The sequence below is a fragment of the Onychomys torridus genome, chromosome 1 (assembly GCF_903995425.1).
Source record: "Onychomys torridus chromosome 1, mOncTor1.1, whole genome shotgun sequence".
NCBI classification, from domain to species: Eukaryota; Metazoa; Chordata; class Mammalia; order Rodentia; family Cricetidae; genus Onychomys; species Onychomys torridus.
Window position 1 is genome coordinate 100,084,095 of NC_050443.1, and position 22,992 is coordinate 100,107,086.

The following is a 22,992-nucleotide window of genomic DNA, read 5'->3' on the forward strand; positions in this document are numbered from 1 at the left end:
GCTGACTGCTCTTCCAGAGGTCCTGAGTTCAATTCCCAGCAACCACATGGTGGCTCACAACCATCTGTAATGAGATCTGGCACCCTCTTCTGTATACATAATAAATAAATAAATCTTAGAAAGGCGCAAAGCTACACAGGGAAATCCTGTCTCGAAAAACAAAAACAAAAACAAAACAAAACAAAAAAACCAAAAACCCTCAAATCCCAAACTTAGGGAAGTAGGGAGATGACTTGTTACACCCAGTCCACTATGCGCCACAGGGAAGCAGAGAGACAACACTTATGGGTTCCAAAGTCTTTAATAAATCACCACATGGGTTGCTGATCAATCAGGGCTGCAGGACAAGGACTTGGAAGCCTTATTTTTCCTGGCTGCCTTGAGTAGGGGCAGAAGCTGGTTTATAAGCACAAAACCATAAATACATCTGTCCCAAGTTACAGTTACATTTTTCACCAATCAGGATTCAGGGATTGGGGCTTTCCCTATGTGTCCCATCACTGTCAACTGGCACAGAATGTTCAACCAATTAGATTCATTTGTTCTTTTTCTTGTTAGGAACAGCCATAATATCCCAGAAACTAAAGCATGTAACAGACTGTTTCTATTATTTAAGGAGGAGGTGGGTCAGCCATTGGATAGTTCTCAGCTCTCCTAGGGCCTGGGAACTTGAACTGTGTTTCACCCTGCAGGTGAAATGGAGCCTGAAGTCAAAATGGCAGTGCTCAGGCCAATAGGTTTTGCCTGCTCCCTTCAGGCTGAAGGGCTAAAAATATTAGCTGCGTTTCTAGAGATTCTGGGTCTGACTTCCAGCACCCACATGGTACCTCACAACCATCTTTTAAGTCCAGTTCTAGGGTATGTATCCAAGGCTTTCTGCTCTAAATGGGCACCTAACAATGTCAAAGCCCTATACAGTTAGAAAACACTTGTGCTCTTGTGCCATTTACATCAGTCAATAAACAAATACTTAACAACAGAAAAATAAATGCCGGAACAGTAAAGGCTAGGTCACATTTCATATTAAAAAGTTCATTTAAAAGGTCTTTAGTTTAGGACTTTTTTTTTTTTGAGACAGGGTTTCTCTGTGTAGTTTTGGTGCCTGTCCTGGATCTCACTCTGTAGACCAGGATGGCCTCAAACTCAGAGACCCGCCTGGCTCTCCCTTCCTAGTGCTGGGATTAAAGGCATGCACAACAATCACCCGGCAGTTTAGGTCCTCTTAAAAAATATATTTATTTTTAATTATGTGTATATACCTGTGTACGTGACTGCTGATGTCCACAGATGCCTGAAACATCTTTATGAGTTGCCTTACATGGTGCTGGAAACCGAACTTGGGTCCTCGGCAAAACACATTTATAACTATGGATCTATCTCTCCAGACCTAGTTTATGTTTTTTAGAAAGACTATAAATTGCAAAAGTTTACTTTTTTTTTTTTCATCTTTTCCAGTCAGGATCTTGTTATGTAACTAAGATTGCCTTGAGCCTAAATCCTTCTGCCTATGTATTATAGGTGAGAAATAACTTTGTGGTGCTGGGCTGTCAAACCCAGGCCCTTGTGCCTGCTAGACAAATAAGCTACCAGTTAGGTAAAGGCCAGCCTTCTGAGTCTTGTTCTTATTTGTGGCAACAGATACTGAGTCAAGAGCCTCATGTGTGCTAAGCAGAGTTATATCTTAGCCTTGCTTCATAAGTTTTTTAAAAAATAATTTATTTATATATTTTATGTATATGAGCGCTCTACCTGCATGACAGAAGAGGGCATTGGATCCTATTATAGATGTTGTGCACCACCATGTGCTGGGAATTGAACTCAGGTCCTCTGGAAAAGCACCCAGTGCTCTTAACCACTAAGCCACCTCTCTAGCCCTGCTTTAAGAGTTTTTATAGAGAACATTCTTTTTTGTTGGTGGTGTTGTTTTAAGACATGGTTTCTTTGTGTAGCCCTGGCTGTCCTAGAACTCCTTCTGTAAACGAGGCGAGGCTGGCTTCCAACTCAGAGATCAGCCTGCATCTGCCTCCCAATGCTGGGATTAAATTATGTGCTATCACTGCCTAGCTTAAATTATTTTCTTAAAAGTTTTTGATTGTTTTTAATGATCTCTGTGTATGAGAGTACAGGTAACTGAGGAGGCCAGAGGTGCTGGATTCCTTAGAGCTGGAGTTACAGGCAGTTGTGAGCCACCTGATGTTGGTGCTGGAAACTGAACTCTGAAAGAGCAATTACCGAACCATCTCTACAGCTCCCTTGAGACATTTTAAGGAAAAACAGGGTCTGATTTTTTTTTTTTTTTTCAAGATAAGGTTTCTTTGTGTAGCCCTGGCTATCCTAGAACTTACAACTTACTCTGTAGACCAGGCTGGCTTGAACTCAGAGATCAACCTGCCTCTGCCTCCCTAGTGCTGGGATCAAAGATGTGTGCTACCACTGCCCAGCTGTTATATGTTTTAAAAACAAAGAAAGAAACAAATCTAGGGCTGAGGATGTGGCTCAGTGGTTGAGTTCTTGTCTTAGCAAACATAAAATGCAGGCTTAGGCTGGTGGTTGATGGCACACGCCTTTGAAAATCAAAGCCAGCCTGGTCTATGAGTTCCAGGACAGGCAGGAATACACAGAGAAACATTGCCTTGAACAAGTCCCATCCCCAAAAGCACTGCCAAAAGGAAGGGGGTAAAAAAAAGAACAGAACAGAAAAAGAGGGGCTGGAGAGATAGAAAAGAGGCCTAACTTAACATCAGTGTAGCCATGACAGACTGCAGACTAACAATACTGGGACTAGGCCTCACCGTTACAATATCCAGGAAAAGTTACAAACTGTACTCTGAGGGTGACCAATTAGAATTGAGACAAAAAAATACTAAATGCTCCAAGACATAAAGGACAGCATATACAACTGTGGGAGGCCAGCTCCCACCTTTTAAAGGGTTCCTATGAGGAGGAGAGAGGGCTAGCTAAGAAACTTTTAGTTAGAAAGATAATGAAGAGGAGAAAGACAGAAACGCAGGATAGCTTCGGGAGGACCTGGATCAAAACCCAACAGCCCTTTCTGCCTCTTCAAAAGGGCTTTTTATAACAATGCCAAGGGGCGGGGCAAAAGACCTCCCCTTTGCTAGATCAAAACACCTCGCACAGCCAAATGTAGACACTTTCAAACACCTGGTAATTATGTCCATGGTCAAATCATCCCCTTATGCAGCCTTGCTTGGTAAAGTAAGCTCAGATTTTCAGACCCTGAGTAAGTTCTTCCTAGGAAACCTCTGTGGGTCTCTACACATAACTAGTACATAGGTTGCCAATTTCCTTGCAGCAATGCCAGTACCAATCCCTGTTTGACAAGACTTCTGTTACCTCATTCCTGCCTAATCAGGAGTTTAACCCCCATCTAAATCCGGAATTCCCCTAACCCCTATCCATTACTTCTTAAAAACCCTGCCTCAACTGAGCTTATCAAGGCTCTCCCTGATCCAACCACTGTGTGGGAATGGATGGGAAGCCCAAACTTGAGCTTGTAATAAAGGCTCTTTGCTTTTGCATACCAACTTGGACTCCTGGTGATCTCTAAGGGGCTCATAACAATGGCTCAGCAGTTAGTGTACAGATCCTTTTTCAGAGTATCCAGGTTCGATTCCTAGAACCCACATGGCAGCTCAGATGTAACTCCAGTTCTAGATCTAATGCTCTCTTCTGCCTTCCATGGGCATCAGGCATGCAAGTAGTATACAGACATACATGTAGTAGAAAAACCCATACACATAAATAAAATACAAAAAGGAAAAATCTATTTAATCCCATACTGATGGAGATCAGGAAACAGATAGTCTAAAATTTGACTCAACCCCAGTAAACATCCTCTTCACCCCTGCTACCCTCAGTAATGAGGATTTTAAAATATTTTTATTTATTATTATTGTTGTTTTTTTGAGACAGAGTCTCTCATTGTAGTCCTGGCTGTGCCAAAGCTGGCCCTGAACTCACAGAGATCCTCCTGTTTCTGACTCCCAATGGGATTATGGCATGTGCCATTGTATTTATTATATTGTATATTTGTATTATTGTATTTATAAAGTGTATCAGAAATTGTATTTATTACTATGTGTATATGATGTATGTCTGTGCATACAGTTGCACATACACATGGCACAAAGGCCATGTGGAGATCAGAGGACAAGTTTTAGGAACTGGCTCTTTCCTCCCGCCATGGATTCCTGGGATCAAACTCAGCCACTGAGCCATCTCCCCAGCTCAGTGGTAGAGATCTTGAATCCAGGGCATCAGGCACTCTAGGCAATTCAGAGCACACACACTGAGCAACATCTCTAGTCCAAAGCCTTTAGCATCTCATGTGTTCTACTCATTCTAGCAACACAAAAGTACCCAGCTTTCTACCTGCATTGTCTCCCGAAATAGCTCCCCCTGTACAGCAAGCAGTCACACACTCACTTACCTTCCAGCTTGCCCTGGAGGAAGACAGCACAGCAGAATACCCACACTCTGAGCTGTCTTAGGGTTAATCACCAGAAGCTGGAACACAGGGCTTCCAAAGGCCTGGCTCTCTTTGGCACAAGGATGACTCAGAACAACAAATAGGAGCCCCTGATGTAGGAGAGAAATAACCAATCAGACCATCAAGAGTAGGTTTGGCTCTGGTGATAAATCCAAAGCAAAAGCAATGATCAACAGCCTCTTTGACAGGCAGGACGTAACCCTGGCTTCCCTCTGTTCATACAGCAGCTGCTGAGAGGATCTCCACACCAGACTTCAGGATCCTCAGCCAGTCCTGCCATCCTGAATCCAGCTGACTCTTCAGTTTCCTATACTTTAGTGCCACCCTTTCAGGAAAAGGCTGGCATAGGGAAGGCGGTCACAGAGACATAGGAGTCCTCAAATTGGAAGTAATCCATTTAAGACTTTCTCCTTCTTTAAAGGAGATCAACTAAGAGTAATTAGTATATAACAAATATACCAATTACTTAAATAAAGAACAGGTAAATTCTAGAAACAAATTCAACTTTCTTAACAGAATATAAAAGCTAGGTTCAAGATTTTGTGACAGCCTGATGTGCATGTTGAGTTCTAGACCAATCAGGGCTATATCGTGATCCCCCCCTTTTTCAAGTAGTTAGACATTCTAAAAATATGAACAAAATTTATAATTTAGAATGTGAGTCTTTAAATCATACAGGTAGAAAATGAGATAAACAATCACATAACACTTATTTTTATTCATAAACTTCAAAAAGAACAAACAGGATAGGAATGTAGCTCAGTCAATAGAGTACCTATCATGTGCCAGCAATCCCAGCACTGGAGAGGTAGAAGCAGAGGGAATCATGAGTTTCAGGCCAGCCTAGGCTACATGAGACCCTGTCTCAAAACAAAGCAAAGTAAAGCACACTGCCATCCAATTTGATGACTGCTACTGTTACCACTCTTACTAGTGAGAACAATAGACAACACAAATAAACACCAAGTAGCCCATCACACTCACCATCTCAGAATAGGCTCTGTGACAGACCGAAGCTTGGTAAGAGTCAATGTGCACCTTTTTCAGGAGTTGGCCAGTTTTTAAATTCCTTAGACATCAAAATAAATGAGGTGATTACACATTCTTTCAGTAAACGATTTTCACATACTATATATTTTTTCCCACTATATAGCCTAGGCTAGCCTCAAACTTGTGCTCTTCTAGCCTCAGTCTCTCAATGCTGGTATAGTGGCCTGCACTACCATGCCTGGCTCACACATATGTTCTTTATTTGTTACAAACTATTTTGGGAGGTGGCAAAAGGAAATCAGTAAGGGACAGAGCACTGTACATTTGTTTAGCTGGACTTTATATACTCCTTTTCATTTTTTGAGATAAGGTCTCACTAAGTGGCCCTGGTTAGTCTAGAGAACTTTCTTTGTAACCAAACTAGCCCCAAATTCACAGAGATCCACCTGCCTCTACCTCCTGAGTGCTGGGATTAAGGATATTCACAACCACACCCAGCAGTTTATACACCCTTATTAAAAGTCTAATGACAGGTTAACTTTGCCAAAAATTGAACCTAATAGTTTAGCCTTGGGTAAACTCTGCTACACCACTGTGGATAATCTCTCTACAATCTACTCAACATTTTCCAACATCTCCCTATGCTTGGAATTAAGCCACTATAAGTTACACCACTCACCATTATGACTTACCCACCCCTTCATGGTGGTGGTACACACTTTCAATCCCAGCATTTGGGAGGCAGAGACAAGCAGATCTTTGTGAGTTTGCGGCTAGCCTGGGCTACCAAGCAAGTTCCAGGAAAGGTGCAAAGCTACACAGAGAAACCCTGTCTCGAAGAAAAAAAAATTATAGCTATGTCTGTATTTTATTTATTCATATTGGAGCCAGTCCAAAATAATGGCACGAGCAAGTAGACTTGGGTAAGATAAAACATGGGAAAAGAAACGGCAAACATACGGAAAGAAACAAAGCATTTGATGGAACCTCTCCTCATCCGTGCAGAGGATCAGTGATGTTGGTAACTGTGCCATCATATCACTATATCGATGGAAAGCTTTCCCTTGGCTTCTATTAGCCACAAGATTACTTCTGTGACATTTCTAACCTTACAGATCAAGGACGGCAACACACTATTGACAACTGTTCCCTCTCCTGAACACACTGTGTATCCCCCAGCTCTTTACCTTTACTCGGGTTATCCCTTCCAATGTCTTCCCCACTGCTGGGCAACTCCATCCATTCCTCTAGTCTGCAGGAACTCCATTTAAACTCTTCTCCCTAGCTACCCTAGTTCATAGCCATTCTTCTCCTTTGACATCCTATAGAACTGTCCACATCTCATTTTATATGCTACAATAGAATACAACATGTTATTTCAACTTATGGAGAACTTTCTTTGGGCAGGAATTGCATATAAAAACACTAAGATTGTTCCTATCCAAGATACCACAACAGGTTTATAAGCTACAGAAGTTAATGTAGCTCTGTACTTACTAAGTGTTTTCCCCAAAACCCCAAAGTATTTTGTCTAAACCTATATCATTTCAAACTTCTTTGAACTATAAAGGAACTTACTGGAGTGATTGATATACTTCAAATTGTAAAATCTTATTTACCTATTAGGCTTTAGGGGTCTTGGAACAGGATTCATATTTGTCCAATAACTGCACTTTCAGAGAGAATTGTCCACAACTATCTCTTTAATGTTTGAAAGATAGTACTTAGCAAATACAGCTTAATGAAGATGAAGTATCTAGACCTTAAGCAATAGCTAGAAAAAAAAAAACCCAGCCACCTGAGGGCCACAGAGAAGACTCAGCTAAAGCCTGATGATCTGAGTTCAATGCCCAGAAGCCCCCCAAAAGCCGGCTACAATGGCAAGCATTTGCAGTCCATCACAAGAGATGGGATGGAAAGACAGGAGATCAGCAAGAAATGCACAGGCCAGCTAGGCTGAAATATAAGCACAGCAACAGAAACACAGACTCTGCCTCAAGAACAAGTCCTGAAAAGTCTGTCTTCTGACCAACCATTATACACAAACACTAAGTATAACACGAATCACTTCAGAAAAAGGACAAATCAGAAATGAGATAGGAAAGGCAAACAAATACAATAAAGAAACATTAGATGAACATGTTAGCACATACATGTAATCATGGAATTTGGGACATTGAGACAGGAGGATCACACATTTGAGACTAGCATGGATTATCTAAGTGAGTTCTAGGTCACTCTGAGCCTTAAGACAGTCTTAAAAGTAAACAAGTAAACAAATGAATAAATGTCAATAATAGCTTCTTGTTGATGGCATATTTTGATTCCTTTCCTTAAGGAGCTAAGATAGGAGTTAAGGATACAGCCAGGTGACAGGCACATATATAAATCTAGCACTTGGGAGTCTGAGGTAGGAGGAATGTGAGTTAGGGGCCAGCCTGGACTTCAGTGAGACCCTGTTTCAAAAATCAAAGAACAGCCAAACACCCCTCTACTAGCTACTAATGGGGGAAAAACAGAAGACATGCTAGGACATATTAAAGTATTTCCTCTATTTCTTATTGTCAGACTATCTTAGATACAGTGTTATAAAACTCTGGATTCTGTTAGGTTCCTCTGAAGAATAGCAGTGTTATTTGTTCTAGTAAATAGTTAACTTGGCTGAATTCAAACTCCAAATGCTGAGATTCTAGTTCAATTCTTTAAGCTTTAATAGAACTGCTTACAGTTTAGCTTGTAAAAAGTAGAGCCAGGAGTGGTAATGAACACTTGTAATCCCACTGCTTAGGTGCATAGCCTGGCTACATGGTGAGACCCTGTTTCAAAACCAAAAGTATGCCAGATATACTCAGAACTTAAGGTTTCTTCTTCATGTGTGAGTGTGTACAAAGGACAGAGGAAGAACTTGGGTTTCTTTCCTTTACCTTGTAATTTTTTTTATTCTGTGTGTGTGTGTATATGCATGTGTGTATGCATGTGACATACACATGTGAATAGTATGCACATGCCACTCTACAGCACATGTGAGGGTTAGAGAACAATTGTGAAGAATCAGTTCTTAACTTTCACTTTATGTAGACTACAGGGGTCAAACTCAGGTTTTAGGTTTGTTTGGAAAGAATTAAACATGCTAAGTCATTTTACCATCTCCTTCATCTTACCCCCCCTTTTTAAAAAATTTATTTATTTATTATGTATACAGTGTTCTATCTGCACATATCCCTGCAGACCAGAAGAGGGCACCAGATTTCATTACAGATGGTTGTAAGCCACCATGTGGTTGCTAGGAATTGAACTCAGGACCTTTCGAAGAGCAAGCAGTGCTCTTAACCTCTGAGCCATCTCTCCAGCCCCTTCATCTTACCTTTTTAAATTTGTTTGAGGCAGGGTCTCAGTATATTGCCCAACTAATATAGAAACCTCTATGCAGATGGAGCTGGCCTCAAATTCAGAGATCCGCCTGCCTCTGCCTCCCATGTGCTGGGACTAAAGGCATGCCAAATGTGAGTTCTGGGGATCAAATTCAAGGTATCCTACTTGTGAGGGAAGCAGTTTACCAAGTGAATGAAGATCCCACCCCTAGCAATCCTTCTTTGTCAATTTTCTTAGACATTTCTTCCTACTTGCTAGTTCCTGGTTACCTTGAACTCTGTCCTTTAGTCAACACCTTATCACAAAGCTACACACAGCCTGCAGCTCTATGTTTTCACCAAAAAGTTTCTGTTATTTAATTTTACTGACTTACTGATTTTGCAGTAGTGAGCATTGAACCCAAGGCCATGCACATATTGGGCAAATGACACTTAAAAAATCTGATTTTAATTTTCTGCATATGGATGTTTTGCCTCCATGTATGTGTGTACATCATATAGGTGTCTGTGCCCATGGAGGCCAGATGAGGACATCAGTCGCCCTAGAACTAGAGTTACAGACAGTTGTGAGCCACCTTGGGCAAGTGGGAATCGACTTAGAGCCTCTAGAATAGCAGGCGGAAAATTAATTGCTGAGCCATCTTTCTAGCCCATAACTCTGTATCTTAAAAATAGTTTACTTTAGAGCGCTCTTTTTCACATATCTGGGTTCATGTTCTTGGCAAGATGAGAACAAAGCTTCTAAGAGCAGAAAAGGGAAAGCTACAGTCATGGCTGCAGTCTCTCTCTCTCTCTGAGGCAGGATCTTTCCACGTATCCAGCTGTGATCAAATTAGCCTTCTTCCCTGTCTCCTCTGTCCTGGGATTACAAGTGTGTAGCACCATACCCCATGATGGTACCCACCATATACCATCATATCTAACCTTCACAACTCTATACAGACAGAAGCATATTTGCATATACAGATGAGGAGAAAAAGCAGAAAGCTTACCAGATCACAATGTTGTTCACAGTGGTGGTACCAAGCAGAGCATCCTGCATCCCTTGGACTTCAGCAAAAGCCAAGATAGTCTCATCAGGGGGCATCAAAAGCTGTTCATCTTTGCTACTGTATTTAAAACAGTACTGAAACATCACTTTTTGAGCCAAAACCGTTTTCTAAGTAGTCCTTTTAAACATTATTGGACTATGTACAATAAAACATTAAGGGGTTGGGGATTTAGCTCAGTGGTAGAACGCTTGCCTAGAAAGTACAAGGCCCTGGGTTTGGTCCTCAGCTCCGGAAAAAAAAAAGAAAGAAAAAACAAAACAAAAAACATTAAACAAAAAGCAGAAAAAAGTTGTAACCAGAAGACACATGTTTTAAATTTTCTATAATGGACACATTTTCTTATCTTCCTGGACACATTATAATCACCTAAAATTCACTCTAGCCAATGTTAAAACTCACAAACATTCTGTTTAAATCTATTCTTTTCCGTTCCTACCTCAATGACTATAGTAGCAATCTGTGCAGGTGATGAACTCTGAAAACTGACGTTACTGTACCCCTCCTCTCGAGCCACTTAATCAGTAGGTTTAATGACTCATACGCTCATTTCTCACAAATCTGTCTTCTTTCCTTGTCCACCAACACTCCCTGGTGATTGTTTGATTTGAGCCAGGGTCACCTGTCCAGATGACTAGACAGTACTCACTACATAGCCCAGGCTGACCTAAACTCACATCAATTCTCCCAACTGTTGGAATTAGAGGTGTGTACCATTACAGGAGGTTCACTTTCTTGATTTAAAGAATCACTTGTCTCTTGTTCAGGGGTAACTGCGACAAATAATATGCCTGCCCTCAGTTATTAGGAATGACAAAAACATTAAGTGCAACAGACTGAGTGTGTAGCTCAGCAGTAGAGAATATGATTAGTATTATCCAGGGTTCAGTCCCCAAGGATTAAAGTACAATAAAGGGAAAAGGTGCATGATATGATGTGATAGGATCTGATAAAAAGAGAAAACATTTTCCATTCAGGTTTTCCTGTGCTAAATTTGAAGGACCTAACAGATGGCTATTAAACAAGTATGCAGGTCTAGAGCATGAGTAACTTAGAGCTTGCATCTAGATGCCAATGAGCAATGGACATGAGGGACTATGTGGAATAAGGTACTTCTAATATTTAAGGGACACAAACAAATCTCAAAGAAAGCTAAGAGACAAACTACATTTGTTGAGCTTCTCTACTCCATTGGCTTCCCTGGCTTTCACCTCATTAGCCTGCTTGTTGGTTGCAATGTGGCATTAAAACCATGCTTGCTACTTGTGGTAGCTTGAATGTAATTGGCCTCCATAAGCTCATAGGGAGTGGCACTATTAGGTGTGGCTTTGTTGGAATGGGTGTGGCCTTATTGGAGGAAGTGTGTCACTATGGGGGCAGGCTTTGAGGTTTCCTATGCTCAGGATACCACTCAGTGTCTCAGTTGACTTCCTGATGCTTGCAAGATGTACGATTCTATCTGCATGCCACCATGTTCCCTGTCATGATGATAATGTACTGAACTTCTGAAATTATAAGCCAGCCATCCTAATTAAATGTTTCCTTATAAGAGTTGCTGTGGTTATGGTGTCTCTTCACAGCAATAGAAACCCTAAGTAAGACACTATTGCACCTATAACCATAGAAAACCAGGATCCTAAGTCATCCACTTTCCCTGAAGTCTGGAATATAATGCCTTTTTACAGAACAGTGAAGACCAATCATTGCTTTTCTTACCCTCCATCTTCAGTAAATGTCATAATTTGTACTTGTTGATTGCAAAAGGTTCCAATGCTACTAACTAGTCTTCTCTTTGTCAGGCCAAGCACAGCTTTTATATTTCCAGATTTCAGTAGTACTTGCTTTTCACTTTCATCACCAGAGGAACACAGCAACGCCCTAAACCAATACAAATACAAATGGGGGAGAAGCCAGGAGTAAGCAGTGAGCAATAAGGGACTGAGTACAAATTTAAATAGCAACTTCAGTCAAAGATGTCAGTCTACACGTGATTTATTTTATTTGTGTTGTTAGCCACAGATGTCAGTCCACACATGGTTTATTTTTTAAGGATGTGTGCGTGTGTGTGTGTGTGTGTGTGTGTGTGTGTGTGTGTGTGTGTGTGTATACATACATGTGGTTATGGGTCCTGGTGCCTGAAGGCCAGAAGAGGGCTTAGAATCTCTCAGAGCTGGAACTACAGGTCTCTGAAGGGCAGCTAGCTTGTTATATGGGTGTTGTATTCTGAACTGCTAAGTGATCTCTCCAGACACTGGAATTTTTTAACACACGCTTTGAACTTGCTATGTAGATCTGGCTGGTCTCAAACTCAAAAGAGATTTGCCTGCCTCTTTCTCCTAAGTGCTAAGATTAAAATACAACAACAACAACAACAAAAACCCCACCTCTCCTTTTAGAAATAAATTCAGATTCCCTTTTAAAAATTTTTGAAAGAGTGATTAATGTAATCCAGGCTGGCTTAAAATTCATAATCCTCCTTCAGCTTCCCAAGTATTAGGAGTGTAGTGTGCCACCATGCCGGGATCTCTCTCTTTAAAAGGTTTATTTATTTTTTATTTTATATGTGTTAGTGTTTTGCCTGTCTGTATGTCTGTGTGAGGGTGTTGGATCCTCTGGAACTGGAACAACAGATAGCTGTGAGCTGCCATAGGGGTACTAAGAATTGAACCCAGATCCTCTGCAAGAGCAGCCATGGCTGAGCCATCTCTCCAGCCCCACCTGAATCTCTTTTAAGATTAAAAAGAAAAAAGATAATTTTATTTTCAATTACATATATGTATGCCTGTGTGTGGGTATGTGCACCTGAGTGCAGTGCCTATAGAGGCCAGAAGAGGGTGTCAGGTCCCCTCAAGCTGGAGTTATAAGTGGTTGTTAAGCTGCCCCACAAGGGTGATGAAAACTGAACTTGAGTCCTCTGGTAAGAGTAGTGTGAACTCCTAACTACTACACCATCTTTCCAGCTCCCTGAGATCTTTAAAAAATTTTTATGTGTATATACTCATGCCTACATGAGTTTATGTGCCAACACGCAAACAGGAGCCCACAGAGGCCAGAAGAGAGTCATAGGCAGTTGTGAACCTCCATGTGGGTGCTGGCAACCAAATCCCAGTCTTCTCAGAGTAGTAAGCACTGTTACCCACTGAGCCATCTCTCCCACCCATTTGCTTGTTTGAGTGAGGATCTTATATAGGCCTTGAACTTCCTATGTAGCTAAAGATAATGATGACTTTGTACTCTCCTCCCCTCCTCCCCCCCAGTTTTTTGAGACAGTGTTTCTCTGTATAGTTGTGGTGCCTGTCCTGGATCTCGTTCTATAGCCCAGGCTGGCCTCGAACTCACAGAGATCAGCCTGGCTCCCCCTCCTGAGTGCTGGGATTAAAGGCGTGAGCCACCGCCACTGGCCAACTTTGAACTCTTAATCCTCCTGCTTCAGCTTCCCAAGTGCTGAGATTACAGTATGTCACCATGACTAGCCCTAAATTAACTAAAAGATTTAGCTGGGCATGGTATGGCACATGCCTTTAATCCCAGCATTTGGGAGGCAGAGGCAGGTGGATCTCTGAGTTCGAGGCCAACCTGGTCTACACAGCAAGTTCCAGGATGGCCAGGCTACACAAAGAAATCTTGTCTCAGGAAGAAAAAAAAAAAAGAATTTACTTATTTTATGGTTATGTGCCTGAGCATATGTATGTGCACCATGTGTGTGTAGGTGCCTGGAGAGGCCAGAAGAGGGTGGTGAGAGCCCCTAGAACTGGAGGTGAAAGTAGTCGTGAGCCACCTAATATAGGTGCTAGGAACCCAACCTGGATCCTCTGCAAGAGCAGCAAGTGGCCTTTAACACTGAGTTCTCTCTCCAGCATTGAAAACTCAAGATTCTTTTAAGGCAGGGTACCCTACTTTTTAGACTTGAGTGTAGGTTATAATGAGTACTCAAAATAATCTGAACAGAACAAAGATAAAGATGACAGAGTGTAAGAGCAAGAGATCACGGTCTTGAGAAATTGCATACCTGATTTCTCTGATTTCCAAATTTCCCAAAGCTACACATATAAGATTGTAAACATCAGGCACTGGAACTATTTGTAACACTGGAACCTACATAAAGCAAAATTATCTCAGTCATTTATAGTTTCATAAATATTTTACAAAAATTTACCACATTCTTTTCTTTATGTTATTGCAACTGAGCATAGGGTCTTGCTCATGCTAGGCAAACACTTTATAACCATGCTGTATCCCTAGCCTTTTGACTTTTTGAGATGGGGTCCTATACGTTGTTTAGGTTGGCCCTGAGCTTGTGATCCTTCTGCCTCAGCCTTCTGAGTGGCTAGGTTACAGCAAATCATATTCTGTTTAATTCTCATGGTATCAGGTTTAATTTCCAATATTAAAACAAATGTGAAGAAAAATCTTCTTGCCCCTCACAATCTCCCTTTTGTGTTTTTGTTTTTTTGAGACACAGTCTCAGTATGTAGCCCTGACTGACCTGAACTCAATATGGCCATTCAGATTAGTCTAATTAGTGAGTTCTAAGCCAATGAGAGACTCCATCTCAAAAAGCAAGATGAACAGTTTCTAAGGACTGACATTTGACACACACATGATGCTGTCCTTTGGTCCCCACAAACAGGTGTATTTGAATAAGGCCCTAGATATAATCCTCAGAGAAAAAAGATTTTATTAGTCACCGAGCAGATAGATGTCCAATGCTACCTCTGTGCAAAGCCCAGTGTTCAAAGCTGTGGGTATAGGAAGAATAAGGCAAAATACAAATACATATAAAGAATATATAGAGAAGCCAGGCATATGGTGTATGCCTGTAACCCCAGTACCTAATAGGTAGAGGCAGAAGGGGCAGGAGTTCAAGGTAAGCTTCACTACATGAAGTGGCCAACCTGGACTACATGAGACCCTGTCTTAATACTCCCCTCTCACCAAAGAAAATAAGTAGAAACAAGTGAATGTTCATATGGATTTAAAAATATTAAACATAGGGGCTGGGGAGATGGTTCAGCAGGTAAAAATACTTCCCATACAAGCCTGGCAACCTGAGTTCAAACCTTGGTGCTCGCATTGGAAGGAGAATGATTACTGAAAACTGTCTTCTGATTTCCATACACATGCTGTAGCATGCACACACACCTCCCTCAACACATTAATAATAATAATAATAGTAGAAGTAGTAGCAGTGACAGTAATAGCAATAACTTTTCTAACACAGTAGGACTAGCCACATTAGAGGCGTATGAAGACAAACAGATGATATGTAGAAAACAGAATAGTGCTTTGGTGAAGGAGAAGACACACAGCTGTCAGCAGTTCAGATGGCAGAATAGACACAAATGCAAGCGTCCCAACAGACCCACAGTAGAACTCCACCTAAATGCAGTCATGATGAAACAAAGTATGATGCTAATGCTGGCGTCGAGATGGTGAGCACATGGTCCAAGATGTTTCATAAATGCTTGAACATGAGTCTGCAGTGAGTAGTCACAGATCTCTGCTAAGCTGTCCATCCAGATCGTAAATCCATCTTTCAGGTATAAGGATTGGACATACCTCTGTGAAATGCCAGGTATGAACTTTTTTCCACTGCAAAGTATCCAAGGGTTTCCAAAGAGAAACTACATCTTCACAAGCAGTTATGATACATGGCTCCTTAGCAGCAGCTCTTTCCCACCACATGGCACTCACATCCACAGAACAGGAACTGGAAGGATTCTGACCCAGAAGGATAAGTTATGTTAATGTTCCGTTTAATGGAAAGAGTAAGTATGAAAAGTGATGAGTTACAAAGATGAGAAGAAATACCAGCTAAGTAAAATGAAAGTTTTATGCAGGTTATAAGAAAGAGCTTTATAAAATTTTATGTCACAAAACAAACAACCCAAAACCATCTACCAGATTTACATCTTGATAAATGTAAAAATGTCTTAACTCCAGAACTAAATAAAAGGTTGTATACCATGTAAATCTAGAATGGAATACATTCTGATTTGCCACAAAAAGAGAGCCCTCAAGAACTTACCTGTTTGGAAATTAAACATTCTGGTGAACAACTCAGAAGTTAAGGAGAGAATCAAGAGTGGAAACCATATACTATACACTTTCTTTAAAGGCAGGGTCTCACTGTGTAACCTTGGCTGGTCTAGAACTTGAAAGGTAGATCAGGCTGGCCTCCCAAGTGCTGGATTACAGGCATACACTACTTTGCCCCACTTCAACATGCCATTTTTGATTAGGATAAGGACAGTACTATGTGTCAAAACCCGTAATCATGGCCAAACAGTCATTTTCAGAAAGAATAAAATAGATTGCAAATAGCCCAAGAAGTTAATAAAAAACAAAAACAAAACAATGAGAACAAAGTAAAAACAATGAATGAACCAGGTGTGGTAGTGCATAGCTATAATCCTAGTACTAGAAAAAAGAGGCAAGAGGGTACTGAACTTAAGACCAGCCTAAGCTACACACCAAGACTCTACCTCTAAAACAAAACAAAACAAAATCAGTACAGTTAAGAACTAGTTGCTGCCGGGCGGCGGTGGCACACGCCTTTGATCTCAGCACTCGGGAGGCAGAGCCAGGTGGAGTTCTGTGAGTTCGAGGTCAGCCTGGTCTACAGAGCGAGATCCAGGACAGGCATCAAAATTACACAGAGAAACCCTGTCTCAAACAAACAATCAAACAAAAAAAGAACTAGTTGCTTTTGAAAACAAACATAAACAAAAAAGACACATTTTTAAAGTCTGATGTAAGAAGAAATTACTTTCAGAAATGGAGGAATAAGGACTAGGGATGTGTCTTATTTGGCAAAGTACTTGTCTACTGCATACAAAGTCCTGGGCTCAGTTCCCAATTGGGCATGATGGAACATACTATTGAACATGATGGAACATACTGATGGATCCATACAATTCCAGCAACCACAAAACTTGGAAGGTAGAAGTAGAAGGATCAGAAGTTTAAGGCCATTCTTAGCTACATCTGGAGAACAAGGCTGGTCTTGTATACTAAAGACCTTGCCTCAAATAAATAATTAATTTTAAAAGTAGGAGGACAAACATGGTGGCATATACCTTTAATCCTAGAACTTGGAAAGTGGAGGCATAGGCAGGCTTGTCCTTTGTGAGTTTGAGGCCAGCCTGGTGTACCAAGCAAGTTCTAGGACAGCCAGGGGTACACAGAGAAATCCTGTCTCCAAAAACCAAGAACAACAAAAGAATTGTAACCAAGCAGAGTTCACGGAGTCTCACAAAGACTAAGTGATAATCACAGGCCGTGTATGGGTCTGTGCTAGGTCCTCTGCCTATATGTCATGGTTGTGTAGTTTGGTGTATTTGTGGGATTCCTAACAGTGGGAGTGGAGGTTGTCCCTGACTCTTCTGCCTGCTCTTGGGGCCCTTTTCCCCCTACTTGGTTGCCTCACCCAGCCTTGATGTGAGAGTTTGTGCCTAGTCTTATTGTGACTTTTTAATGCCATGTTCAGCTGATATTCCTGGGAGGCCTGCTCTTTTCTGAAGGGAAATGGAGGAGGACGGCATCTGGGGGGAGAAGGGGAATGGGAGGAGGGTATGGGAGGAGTGGAGGAAAGGGAAACTGAGATTGGGATGTAATGTATGAGAGAATGAAATACACACATTCATACATAAAATTGACCAGATACCAGCTTTGACACAGAGCAGAGGTGCTTCTCCCGTGTACCTGGAGCCCAGAGGCCAATCTGCCTGTAACTGGCAGCAGCACTTGTGTGAGTTTGAAGTAATTAAAACTTACCGTAGCAAAACCCAGAACTGAAATTTTCCTTTCTTGAGAGTTTACTGTATTGCCCAATCTGACCTTAAAACTGATAAGGCAGCCTACACTGGCCTCAAACTCATGGTCTACTTGTCTCCTGAGACAATGTGTGCCGCCACACACAACCCATTTTCTTACAAATCATGATTCTTGAAGAATATTACATCATTTAGCAGGACAGGCACGCACGACTCCTGTCTACCTCCTTCCTCCTCTGTCAAAACATCTGATTTAAATCAATTATGCAGCTCAATTAAATAAACTTAAATTCAATTTTAAAAATTAAGCCAGGTGTGGTGGAACATGCCTTTAATCCCAGCATCGCACTTGGGAGGCAGAGGCAAGCAGATCTCTGAGTTTGAGGCCAGCCTATAGTGAGACATTGTCTCAAAAAAGAGTTAAGTTGTTCCTGCAGTAAGTTGGTGTAGAAATTTCAGAAAGATAACTCAAAACATAACAACTAAATACTGTAATAAAGAATTAAAATCTGGGTTGGGGATTTAGCTCAGTGGTAGAGGGCTTGCCTAGCAAGCACAAGGCCCTGGGTTCGATCCTCAGCTCCACATACAAAATAAATAAGTAAGTAAGTAAGTAAGTAAGTAAGTAAGTAAGTAAATAAATAAATAAAATCTGCTTCCCTGCATCTGTTTTTCAATACATTTAATATTAAACAGACAAGACATTAAACAGCTCTGTGATAGAATTCTTTCCAACCTTCTCAACTCATTCAATGATTCACATGTAATGTACAAAGCACACCTAACAGGATATTCTTCTGACCTTGAACTTTGAGACCAACTGTAGGCTGCCTGGATTCAAGCTGTCCTGAGCAGGGAGGTCTGAGATTTCAGTCTGTGGAGATAAGTCACACTGTGAGTTTACTTTACGTGATGCTTGTCTTTCTCATTCACTCAGCAGCAAAGCTACCTCAGATGTTACTTCTGCTTCTAACAACACATAGGCAAATCAACTATCTCATTAATGATGAAGAGAATAGGGCCCTCCTTATATATTTTTAAAATACATAATTTAGGGTGCTAGAGAGAGAGCTCAGCAGTTAGAAACACTGGCTGCTCTTCCAGAGGACCAGAGTTCAATTCCCAGCAACCACATGGCACTAACAACTGACTGTGACTCTAGTTTTAGAGGATCTGAAACCCTCATGCAGGCAGAACACTAATGAATATAAAATAAAAATAAAAAGTTAGCAAAGAAATACATAATTTAATTAGCCTTAATTTCCCCGGAATGAGCATAACATTTACAATTAAGTCATTTCAAACAAACAGCAAAAAATCTTTATAAATACTGAGAGGCCAATGGTGAGAAAGTCATGCTGTCCATATTCACTAAGACATTTCATCCTTTCAGAGAAAATTTCACAAAGGAAATGATTGTACCTGTTCAATGGAATGTTCATGTAACTTGAGGCATGTATTTGCACAGAGCTGATTTTCTCTGAAAGTGAATGACTCAATGGGTAGAGGTGTTGCCTGGGGGCCAGAGTCACTGTCACAGGCAGGTTGTCCTTGCCTACCTGACACATGCAGGTTGGTATCCAGTTTTGGTGAGCTGACTGAACTGTTGCATTGTTTGTTATTGGCAAGACTGCTTGTGTCTCCCAAGTGAGAAGGTTGGGATGTAGAGCAAGTCTGTCCAACTTCAGCAGCTACATTCTCACTGGTTGCTTGGGAGGCAAAAGCTGGAGTCTTGCCTAAGATGGGGAAAGCAGGTGAACATGGGTAGGCAGAGGATCTGGCACTGTGGTTAGATGCAGCTGTATCTGTAGGAGTGAAAAGCACTACGGATGAAGAAATGCCCTTGGTCCTTTGCTGCCTTTTCAGGGTTGGTCCTGGATGCTGTGCTTCTCCTGATGGAGCCATGAGTTTCTCCTCCAAGTCCTCCATTTCTGAATCTATCTGCAGTTCCTCCAGAGTGGCACAATTTCCTTCCCTAGGAAGCCTCTCTCCATAGTTTTTTGAGTCAGACGACTCAATCAGTTTTTCTGAGTAGGACTTCAATTTTTCAAGCTTAAGAGGCCCAAATTCTTCATCAGGTAACTCGAAGTCTGTGATATTGAAAGAAGACAAGTAGCCTTAAAATTGAGATTTTATTCTTTTTTTTTTTCCTCTTTTTTTTTTTTTTTCTGGAGCTGAGGATCGAACCCAGGGCCTTGCGCTTGCTAGGCAAGTGCTCTACCACTGAGCTAAATCCCCAACCCCAGATTTTATTCTTATAGTGCAATGAAAGCATTATCATTACTCCAAAACAATTGCTATTATTTTAATGTAGATGTTTTCACATGTGTGTATGTTCACTCACATGCATGTGGAGACCAGAGGTCAGTATTAGGTCATATCTGCAATTGCTCTCTACCTCATGTTTTTAGGACACGGTCTCTCACTGAGCCTGGAGCTTGCCGATTCAGCTAGCCTGGTTGGCCAGCAAGCTGTTCAACCATGAAAAGGAGAGAAGCACTGAACCACTACAGCATGGACATAATGCTCAGTGAGAACAGACAGATGCCAAAATACAAAGGTCATCCATCACATCACTCCATTTCTCTGAAGTATCTGCAGTGCTATCCATCCGGCCCCAGCTATCATGCAGCAGAGTGGCAGCTGTGCGTGGACTGGCAATGAGAAGGAAGAAGGTGCTTAGTGGGCATGGGCTTCCTGTGGAGTAATGAAATGTTTCTGAAGTAGAGATGGCAACCGTGTAACATAGGAAATCAGTAAAAATCAGTAAATGTCACTGGATTGCTTACTTAACAACAAACAGTTAACTCTGTTATGAGAATGTCACCTCTAGAAAGTTTTTTTATTTTTCATTTTGTTTTGTTTTGTTTTTTTGAGACAGGGTTTCTCTGTGTAGTCCTAGTGTCCCTGGAACTCACTCTGTAGACCAGGCTGGCCTGAACCCAGAGAGATCAGATCCACCTGCCTCTGCCTCTTGAATGGTGGAATTAAAGGCGTGTACCACCACACCTGGCTCTAGAAAAAGTTTTTAATTTTCGAAGACTGATATTGTTTATTATCTCACCATCTTTATTATAACAATGTCTCTGGGGCTGGAAAGAATGGTTCAGAACATGTACTTTGGGGCTGGAGCAGTAGCTTAGAGATTAAGATTTTAAAGGACCTGAGTTTGATCCCCAGCACTCATATCTTGTAGTTCACAACCTGTAACTCCAGCTCCAACATCTCTGGTCTTGGTAGGTACTTGCATTTACATGCACAGACATATACATATACACACAGCTGAAAATAAAATAAATCTGAGGAAAAAAAAAAAAAAAAAAAAAAGAATGTGTACCACTCTTACAGAAGGCCAGAGTTTGGTCCCCAGAATGCACATGGAGCAAGCAGTTCACAATTGCCTATAATTCCAGCTCCAGGGGATCTGATGCCCTCTTCTGGCCCCTTCAAGCACTACAGTCATATAAACAAACCCACACGTGTACACATAAACAAAATGACAAACACATCTCTTCTCTGACCCCTTAAAAAAGCAGCACCAGGCTGAGTATGGTGACACAAGCCTTTAGTCTCAACAGAGGCAGAGGCCGGCACACCCTTTAGTATCAGCAGTCAGGAGGCAGAGCTAAGGAATTTTTATGAGTTCCAGGGTAGTCTGATCCATACAGCAAATGCCAGGATAGCCAAGGGTTGCATAGAAAGACTGTCTCAAATTAAAAATAAAAACAAGACAAAAAGACCATCAAGACAAACCAAAAACATAAAGCAGCACCAAATCCTTAGTTATTTTTTATTGTTATTAAAGAAGGGTTTTGGTTTTTTTTTTTAAGATTTATTTATTATATATACAGTGTTCTGCCTGCATGTATGCCTGCAGGCCAGAAGAGGGCACCAGATCTCATTATAGATGGTTGTGAGCCACCATGTGGTAACTGGGAATCAAACCCAGGACCTCTGGAAGAACAACCAGTGCTCTTAACCGCTGAGCCATCTCTCCAGCCCTTAAAGAAGGTTTTGTCGCAGGTTTTTTGTTTTATCTTTGTCATGAATGATGCTTTAAAAGCATCTCTAATAGGGGACTGGAGAGATGGCTCAGAGGTTAAGAGCACTGGCTGCTCTTCTAGAGGTCCTGAGTTCAATTCCCAGCAACCACAAGATGGCTCAACACATCTACGATGAGATCTGGTGCCCTCTTCTGGTGTGCTGGCATACATGCAGGCAGGATAGTATACACATAAATAAATAAATCTTTTTAAAAATCTCTAGTAATACCAATTTCACATATGAATAGTAAACTTGATAATGGAAACAGAAAAAGGTTTTAAATGTAGCTCAGTTTACTAAAACCATAGCAGGGGACTGGAGAGATGGCTCAGCAGTTAAGAGCACTCCAGCATCCACACTGGGACTCACAACCATCTGTACTTTCTTCTGGCCATCACTGGCACTGCATGCAGGTTGTATACAGGCATACAGGCAGGCCAAACACTCATACACATAAAGGAAAATAAGATCACAACAGACCATTTCTAATTATATATGTTTTAAAAAAAAATTGTCTAACTAGGCAAGGTAGTCCGGCAGTCAGGAGCTAAGGCAGAAGGAGTTCAAAGCCAGTCTGGACCAGATACTGAGATTCTGTCTCCAAATGAAAAGTTTCTAGATTGTTATTGGAGTGCATACCTTTTTTCAGACAGGGTCACACTATATAACCCTGGATGGTCTATCACTCACAAGACCTGCCTGCCTCTACCTCAGTTGTGTGTGGCCTTTTTAAAAAAAATTTTTTATATTGTTGATTTAGATAAGGAAAAGAACCATGCTTACTATTCTTAAATGAATGAATTATAGCTTACAAACCAATGTCTATGTTCAATGGCTGCCTATTTATGTACAAAGTTTTATGAGAACATGGTAAGTTACATATTGTCTATGGCTGCTGCTGCTGCACCACAGCTAAATAGATGATAAAATGGCAAGCAAACTATTCACTATCTAAATTTGCAGGTATTTTATCATTACCCATTCAAAGCTGTAGTGATCTTGTTTTTCTGTTGCTTACCAGGTATGATTAGCTTCTGAGAAAATGAGTAAGAAGCTTGTTATACTCTTGCTTACTATTCCAAAAATCTTATATCTACCACAGTTATATTATCCATAAAAGTTCCCAGGCTTTCTATCACAATGGAGTTTTTCTGTAGTTTTACCTAGTACATATTCCATTTTACTTCAAAACACCTCTATTTAGATTCTACCCATGGAAAGACTGTGCTGTACTTAAACAGGTATTAGTTTGA

The 22,992-nt window shown here is 41.1% G+C and overlaps 1 protein-coding gene across 1 annotated transcript in view; it reads right to left on the reverse strand.

Annotated features, from left to right (window-relative positions):
- Window positions 1-22,992, reverse strand: part of Palb2 (partner and localizer of BRCA2) — a 30,110-nt gene that overhangs the window by 857 nt on the left and 6,261 nt on the right. The window contains exons 5-12 of the mRNA XM_036196505.1: window positions 19,118-19,785; window positions 18,498-18,569; window positions 15,480-15,641; window positions 13,930-14,015; window positions 11,637-11,798; window positions 9,864-9,980; window positions 5,495-5,579; window positions 4,451-4,599 (exon numbers count right to left, since the gene is read on the reverse strand). Coding sequence (XP_036052398.1) covers window positions 4,451-4,599; window positions 5,495-5,579; window positions 9,864-9,980; window positions 11,637-11,798; window positions 13,930-14,015; window positions 15,480-15,641; window positions 18,498-18,569; window positions 19,118-19,785 — 1,501 coding nt within the window. The remainder of the gene's footprint in view (window positions 1-4,450; window positions 4,600-5,494; window positions 5,580-9,863; window positions 9,981-11,636; window positions 11,799-13,929; window positions 14,016-15,479; window positions 15,642-18,497; window positions 18,570-19,117; window positions 19,786-22,992) is intronic.